Source organism: Lepidothrix coronata, unplaced genomic scaffold (genome assembly GCF_001604755.1).
Source record: "Lepidothrix coronata isolate B3197 unplaced genomic scaffold, Lepidothrix_coronata-1.0 Scaffold75, whole genome shotgun sequence".
In the NCBI taxonomy this organism is placed as follows: Eukaryota; Metazoa; Chordata; class Aves; order Passeriformes; family Pipridae; genus Lepidothrix; species Lepidothrix coronata.
Genome location: NW_016690255.1, coordinates 7,472,599 through 7,480,781, shown reverse-complemented (window position 1 = coordinate 7,480,781; position 8,183 = coordinate 7,472,599). Strand labels below are relative to the sequence as shown.

The following is an 8,183-nucleotide window of genomic DNA, read 5'->3' as shown; positions in this document are numbered from 1 at the left end:
TGCTCTCCTAAGGGCCACGGAGTGCTTGCTGCTGCAACTCTTTTCCTTGTTCCTACATGAGGTCACACCACTAAAAATACACCGCTAAGTAGGTTTGCAGAACATATTAATCCCACCTGCTTCTTTACTTTGTCCACCTGGCTGACACAAATACTGCACACAGAGTATGCAGAGTAAGGCCTCAGGAATATGAAAACAGAAGTTGTCCCTGCAGCCTTGTACTGGCAACTTACCTGCACTGTGTGCAACCAATAGAAAAAATGCTGCTGCTGGCTGGCTTTGAGTGGGCTTGGTTGTAACTGCTTGCTAGTTACAAAGGGAGGCCTCAAAGCAATTACATAGCTAACAAAATTGAATGAGAAAAATATTAAACCACTGATTACTTTTACAACTTAATGATTGTAAAAATAGCTTAAATTACTTGGAATATTCTTTTTTCTTTTTTTAATTAGAGGTGTTAACCATTTAGCACTTTTGGAACAGAGGGCTGTTGATCTGCTGATTCTTTTTGTATTATGAGCTGTGAGATAATGGCAAGATAAATCTTTGTGGGTTTCCTCCTTATATACATATCTACATCAGAGCTGTGAAGTCAGAGGGGGAAGCTGCTATCACAGTACTGGCACAACACCGAACCCTTCCCCAGAGCTACATTCTGATGAGAACCCAGGCGTTGGGGAGAAGAGCACCACAATGGCAGGATGGCAGAGACAACTAAAGCAGGATCGTAAATGTTCATCCCAGCAGTTAAAAGAAAAATAAAATAAAAGGAGACCCCCTCCCTCCCCCCAGAAGTCTGCAGTCCTAAAGTGCAATTACTTTTGTGCAGTCATGTCAGGCCAGGGATCAGACTGGATGAAGTTCAAAGCACAAACATCAAACGAGTGCCGTTCGGGATTCAAGGAGGAAGGGGGAAGTAAGGAAAAGAACAACAGTTCTCAGGCATTCAAGTGCATCAAGAAAATAAATGTCCCTTTCTTTTGGAAGAAAAACAGCCCCCAGTCTGGTGGAATCCTGGCTTTGTAGTCACGAAAAATAAGTTGTTTTCACTTCTAGCTGAGAATGTCCCAGTATGACACAGTACAAATAAACAACAAAGCAAGAGCTGGGGCACTGGGATATTTTTCCGGTGCCCTGCTGCTATACAGCCTTATTTTATTCTCCTCTGGTGACTCTTCAGACCTGGGTACTGATGAGGCGCACTGAATCAGAGGCGTCTGGTAGGAAGTGGCTCTCTTCTCCGGTCGGTCGGGGCTGGACCCGTCGCTCGGCCTCTGCCCGTTGTACAGCAAGTACCTGCCTCGGGCATCCTGCTCCATTTTGAAGATTTCGTACTCGGTGTGAGGTAGGCGGATGCCAAGCGCAATGCAGCCGTTCGTGTGGGTGACATCTTGCTGTACCCCAACTTGCCAGGATCCCTGTGCTCCGCACTCATTCCCGTTGAAGACATTGAGCAGCGAGGCTGTGGATATATCCATCGGAGTGACCTTCATGTGATTCACTGTGAGAGAGGAAGAGGGGAGCTATTAGCAGAGGGACAAAAACAAAAGCAAAGCCAACATGCAGATTGGGGCCTGTTAAATCAAAATTGTCTCCCCTTGTTCATTCTTAAATGAATTTTTCCTATTATAGGTGTGGCCAGCAAATCTATTTGCATCACTTCATGTCTATGACTTTGTGCAAAAATTGCTTTTTGCACAGAACGACCTCCCTCCTCCAACTCAGTTGAAAAAAACCTGACAGCCACATATCTCAGCCAGAGATTAAGCAGAGCTTTTCATAGGTTCCAGACAATCCTTTACAGATAAAACCTGGTTGGTTATATTAGGTGATAGGGAGAAGAGGAAACAATAAAACTTTACTGACGTTTTATTACCATCTGTATTAATCCATAAGTGGGGCTGTTTATCATGTATTTTTCATCATTTTTTAACATCTGTTACCCTGTAAAGCTAATTAAATAATTAGTTTCAATTAGGGAACTTGGAAAATATCACAGCTGCACTATCATCATATATTATATTTGCTTTTTTGCATGAATTATAAAATATTGCTGACCTACAGAGAGATGCTTTTTCTCATATCCAAACATTGGCCGCAGCTTGCAGTATCAAATGTAGGAGTGCTGCAGCTTCTTCAGTTCTAACCTGTCTGTATTTCAAAGGAGCTTAAGGCACATAAACTTTTATTTTCCAGCCAAGTTAAAAAAGTTGGGAAAAGCCAAACTGAATGAGCCTACAGAAGCTGAATAGAGATTTTTCCTGGTGTGTGTTTGACACAAGAATATATGAAGAAAGGGGATCTGAATGGATCGGTGCTGACCAAAACAGAAGCAAGTAACTAGCCCTCATGGCTCCCAACACAGCAAAATCCCAAATTCTCTTTCAAGTCATTTTATAGCAATATTTGTTGGGAGTTTTATTCTCAGATTTTATAAACAGACGTTTGACTCAATGGCTCTACAGTTCACATTATTTGCTCTATATGGTGTAAAAGGTAATTTGTAAAAATTGAATGTACAAGTTTTATCAAAACCAAATTAGTGACCTTGATCTGTAAGGTAAGTTGGCATAGCATAAATTCAAGCAAAAACTGGATTTCACCCCATAAGCTCAGCTAGGACATGCTACATATGCAGCTCTAAAGAACAAAAGTTTGACAGGCAAGGGTATCTCCTGCCTCCTATGAAAATCCCAGATTAGTAAATTATTTCTTATAGTTAGATGTTTTCCTAAATTAGACTCATGCAAGAAGCTTTATGCTTCTCACATGGTAACTGAAATAAGTAGGAGAAGAGCCTACAGAGTGCTTGAGGCTTCCAGAGGCTTTGCTGGGGTTGGTGCCATGGTGGCATGTTGTATTTTGGAGATGTTTGTTTGTGTGAGTGGTTCAGGCCTCTGAGCTCTTTCCATCCAGGGAGCCGTGGGACTGTTTGCACTGGAAGGCTTCTCAGCTGCAGGGACCTGGGTGGCATCACCACTGAGTGCTGCTTTCCAAAGTGCTCGAGGGGTTTTGGTTAGATATGTCTAGTCTTTGTTCTGGTGAGATTAATCAGAGCTGTCTTTAGGGACACTCTCACTTGCTTGAGGGCCCCTTGGAAGCATATATAAAGATGTGTGCTGCTACATCTATCTTTGACAGAAAATTATTTATACTTCTTCAGATCTGAAATGCCTTCTGAAGGTCCTTTTTTCTCTCTGTTGAAGGAGTCCTAGGACATAGATCTAACCTTAGACACTTTTCTTAGATGCTTGAAGTCTGGCCACTGGACTCCAAGACTTAGTGATGGGAAATCTTATTTTCTTGTGCTGTACCTAAAGACCTCTGCCTCAAATGAGTATTGCTTCAGTGGTGTGAAATGCCTAGCAGCTGTATAGTTTGTCTGGGCATTCACACAACGCTTGAAAACTTCCCAAGAAATTATGAACTCCTAAAAATCACATAATGAAACCATCAGAAAACAAATCACTATGAGCAAACTCTGCTCTGGTCCATGACTACCTGACCACCTCTGCCCCCAGCGTAGCAAGTCACTCTACCTTTAAACACAAACTCTGTGCCACCCATCACTTTGGAGGAGTGGACTCCCCGGCTGTAGCGTCCCTTGGCGTAGATGGTGAAGGTGGGGTGCTTGCAGATGGGGTCAGAGTAGTGGTAGTAGTGACCCTCCCAGGTGTTGTTGTTGTCATGGAAGATGAAGTGCCGAGTAAGGAAGAGAACCTCTGGTCGCACCTCGCAGCGCTGGCTCACCCACTCCCCGTGCAGCCCTATGGTCAGATCCGCCTTGGGGGGCAAGATGGGAGGGTGGTGCTCGTCCGACCGGTAGATGATTCTGCACGCGATGCACGTGCGGTCGTGGTTCTGAAACAAAGCAGAGAGAAACACTTGTTAGGCATTATCTGTGATACAGGGCAATGAATCAGGCCAGCCACTTCATGCTGAAGTGACACCAGCCCCACATTTTAATGGATTGTCATTTCTTATCTTGTTAGTGGTACCTTTGGTTTTGTACGTGTAAGACTGCACAGCAGGAGAGCACTTAAGAGATTAAGTCCCTTGTCTGCGTTTATCTGAAATTAACATATTAGTTCAGCTTTTTATAGAACCTAGAAAAGGCTGACTTTACCTTTCAAATCATATGAGAAGCTGGCAGATAGTAATTTACTATGGTAGGGACTTTGCAACACTTGTGTTAGAAATCAAGACATTTGCTGAGCTCTTATTTTGCATCTGTCTTCTTTTTAGTTGTTAACTTTGGGTACTGTAGATAAACATGGGTGTCCTACATTTTTCTTTTTGGATGGCAGCCTGGGAGAACAGTAACCAGTGATTTTAAACTTTTTTCAGCTTTCTGAACCCTAATGCAAGTTTGTGAAGTGTGTGACATGGCCAGTTACCGCTGAACGTGGCGAAAGCTTTATGGCCCTCTCCAGCCAGAACAGGGTCTGTGGTGCCTGCTGAGCTCCATGATGACTCACTGCTGTGGGCCAAGCAGCAGCCTCAGGTAGTTAAGTACCCCAGCCCTAACCATGAGCACAAGGGGTGCCTTACTAGAGGCGTGCAGGCTCCAAGTCCACGTCAGGAAGGGAGGGAATTTCACACTGAGGCTTCTGCCTCCTGCCATCAGAAACGACAGAGACCTGTAGGTTGTTCCTAAGGCTAACTCTTTCTGTTTCTGTAAGGTTTTTGTCTTGTTGGCAAAAGTTTGGCCTCTAAGTTTTCAAACTGTGTTTCGCACTTTTTCAATGGCAAGAGAGAGATAGCACCATTAGCTTTTGTCTCTGCTCTGCTAAGCCTTGAATTAAATTTTATGGACCAAGAGAGGATTAGGATACTAATTTTTTAGCTCATTTTATTGATGGCAAATAATTAGCTTAAGAAGAACAACCCCTCAAGATAAAAGCAGTGTTGTTGCCAAGAGAGGTCGTGGACTCCTCATCCCTGGAGGTGCTCAAGGCCGGTTTGGATGGGGCTTTGAGCACCTTGGTCTAGTGGAAGGTGTCCCTATCCATGGCAGGAGGGTTGGAACTAGATGATCTTTAAGTCCTCTTCCAACTCAAACCATTGTAAGAGTCTGTGATTCTGTTTTCCTGGTGCCTGTGTTGGGTTGGTGATGTGCCATTTGTTTACATCTCAGGACTTGACAGTAGAGGCTTTCTACGCAGCTGGTGACGTGTGGAGGGGCAGCGTCCTCTGAGCTGTAAGCGGGCTTACACTCAGAGTGAAAGACCACACAGATAGCTTGTGCCTTCATCTCTCAAGGGCACTACATGATCCTTCCTGGAGAGAGGGGGATGCACTGGGAGGGTTACTCGCATCTGCCTTGTTCAAGCTGTGAGGTGTTTTCCTGAGGTGCAGTTCTGAGTGCATTGAATTAAGAGCTAAAGCTCACCATGCAGCAATCGGGAAGAGAGATTTATAGAAATACTTTATCTTTGAGCCCCTTTCCACCCCTCTTTTTTGAGGTGTCTCTGAAATCCCTACATAAGTGCTAATATTCATTGCTCTTTAGAGTCCATGTGAACTGCTGTGGAGTCACCATTTCTCCACTCACTGCCTTCAGCTCACAGCTCACTTTAGGGGTGACATTCACACAATCTTCATTAGTGCCCTGAGTTTCTCCAGTAATATGATATGACCATAGGTAGCTTCAGAGAATCAACATACAACTTCCACAATATATATTTGCCCCCACCCCAGACCAGACAGTCTGGTTTTTCACCAGAAAGTTTTTTCACCAAAAGTGAAATCAATGAAAAGTCCACTGTTCTACATCCCTGGGATATAGAACAGTGGTCTATGTGCAAAATAACTATAAATGGTGTAGCTGGTTGATCTGAACCAGTGCTGACCAACAGCCCTGCTCTGAAGAGGAAGGATGTTGGACTTGGTAATCTCCAGAGGATTTTTCCACCCCAAAACACATGGTCTTCTGGGAACTATGTGTCAGCATGCAATTCAAGTGGATGCACTTTCCCACTGTGGAGCTTTTAAAATAATGTTAAGATACATTTTTTCAGCTAAATTCCGCAAGCAGGAGCAAGGGCTACTAGTACCTTAGTGAAAAACAAAGAACATTTAAGTGAGTAATTTAACACAACTGGTGAAGTTAGAACAGACTTATATTCAAAAAGTATTTTTGAATTGTAATAGAAATAATGCTTTTTCTTCTTGGACATCAACATCCAAAAGATGCCACCACTGCTTTGCATGGACACCCACAGAGATCCAGGCCAAGGGATTGCTCTGTGGAAGATGCCAGTGTCTATAAACCACTTGTTTCTCCAGCGTGGCTGTCCTGCCATGAGGTACACTGGTGTCACTCCTCTCTAACACATTAAGGGCTAATAAACTGCGCTGATGACAGTAACTTTACAGCTGTGATTGTCCCACTCAAATAAAGTGAAGCCAGAAAGCAAGCCAAAGACAGTGTTATAAAATTAAACATAGGTTATATAAGCTGAATTGGTCAACAGTAGGACACAATTTCTGCTACAGCCCCTCCTCTGTTGAAGTAAATTTGAAAGCTTTTATTATCTCCCAGAGGAGACCCTGGCAGAGCACTATGGTGGTTTGGTTTATATTCACATCTTCTCAGGAGCCTGTCCTCCAAAACCAATTTTTGAGCCAAGGCAATTTAACCTCAAAACGAGTGATGTCTGTTGCCCTTGTTCAAAATCTGAAGAAAACCAAACAGAAACTCAGCCTGTTGTCTTTCTTGTTTAACCCTTGGCTATGGGATTCCTCTACTGTTTCTCAGGTCTAGTGGATGGACAAGATGAAGATCTGTAATCAATCCTGTTTGCAACTACATAATTTTTTTACTTTTTTTTTGAACCAGAAAGGACTATCGAGCATAACAGTTCTTTTTGCTGTTCTTCTAGCAGCAATTCTAAAGTTTCATCTCTTCTCCACGCCATTAAAAAAACATGGGTATTATGAGTCAAGGCTCTGATGCTGGGAAGGAATATTCTCATAGTTTAATGTCTTCTTCATCATACTGGGAGTGCAGAAGATGCTGACTGGTAACACCTGCAGCTGCTTAGTCCCTTGCCTGTGGCCAGTGGCAGAGTGGGCAGAAGAAGGCCCATGGAGATCCACAGTGGAAAACAATTCATAACCACAAGCAGCCCCTTTCTCCTTATCAGGGGTGGTTTTATGTCTTAGGGCATAAGAAGGGGTTATTTCCCAAAACATAAAACTACACTGTCTGGCATTACACTGTGAGCAGAGGTGACTCCTTTGGCAAACTCTAGGAAGGTTCACGTTAACTTTCTGTTACTTTTCTGTAGCTCACCTGGCTCTTTGACCTCTGCGGTCCAGAACCAATGTACCTCTGTGCAGCCCTTCCAACTCTGAAGGCTTTGCACCAGCTCTGATGGTCTGGCCAGTTGGGCTACTAAGAAATGTCCAGCCTGACGGCCTTCTATTTACTGTTCATGTGCCTGAATGAAGGGACAGAGGTGAACCATCACTTTTTGCATCAAACCAGGAGTGGGACAGGGAGAGGTTGGGGCAGTGTGGAAGGAAGCAGAACTACACCCTTCCCAGCAGTGAGACATCGGCTGGCTCAGGCACCTCATACGCCCGTACCCTGAATGCATCACTTCGCTGAGACCAGCACTTGAATCTAAGCCCAAAAAAACCTTTTTTTTTTTTTTGCTGTGATACTATCTTTCACAAAGTTATAAACTTCTTAGGAGAAGAATATGCCATGTGTAAACTCCCTCAGAATTATTTTTGCCTGAGTAATGGACAAGGGAAAGATCTAGTTTTGTTATGAGGCAATTCGACTTAATTTTGGAGTAATTTATGTTTAACAATTGACTGTATATTTCCCTCTTGCTTCTTTTTGGACAGCTGCTCTTGGATCTTAATTACACTAGCTGTGGCTTTTCAAATCACTCCCTTTCCATGTGTCTCAGGGAAAGATTATTTTCTAAAAACAGACGTTCAAAGAAAATAGGGAACAGAGACAGAGGACACTTGAGTCCAAACACGATTAAGTACTCTCTAATAAAAAGCTCATTTGGGCATGACATAAACTAAAAAGCAATAAAATGAGCAGCGGACAGGATGAACATCTGTTCTATGTTTTGATTATCTTAGGTGTACAACGCAATATTTTTAATAGTGGGGTCTTACTTGAAGGACTGGCCCCTGAAATGGCTGGAAGATCCCTT

At 43.3% G+C, this 8,183-nt stretch overlaps 1 protein-coding gene across 1 annotated transcript in view; it reads right to left on the bottom strand.

Moving 5' to 3' along the window:
• Positions 1 to 412: 412 nt before the first annotated feature.
• The window catches only part of APCDD1 (APC down-regulated 1), a 28,462-nt gene continuing 20,691 nt past the window's right edge, over positions 413 to 8,183 (bottom strand). Inside the window, exons 4-5 of the mRNA XM_017819419.1 lie at positions 3,540 to 3,861; positions 413 to 1,501 (exon numbers count right to left, since the gene is read on the bottom strand). Coding sequence (XP_017674908.1) covers positions 1,053 to 1,501; positions 3,540 to 3,861 — 771 coding nt within the window. The 3' untranslated portion in view covers positions 413 to 1,052. The remainder of the gene's footprint in view (positions 1,502 to 3,539; positions 3,862 to 8,183) is intronic.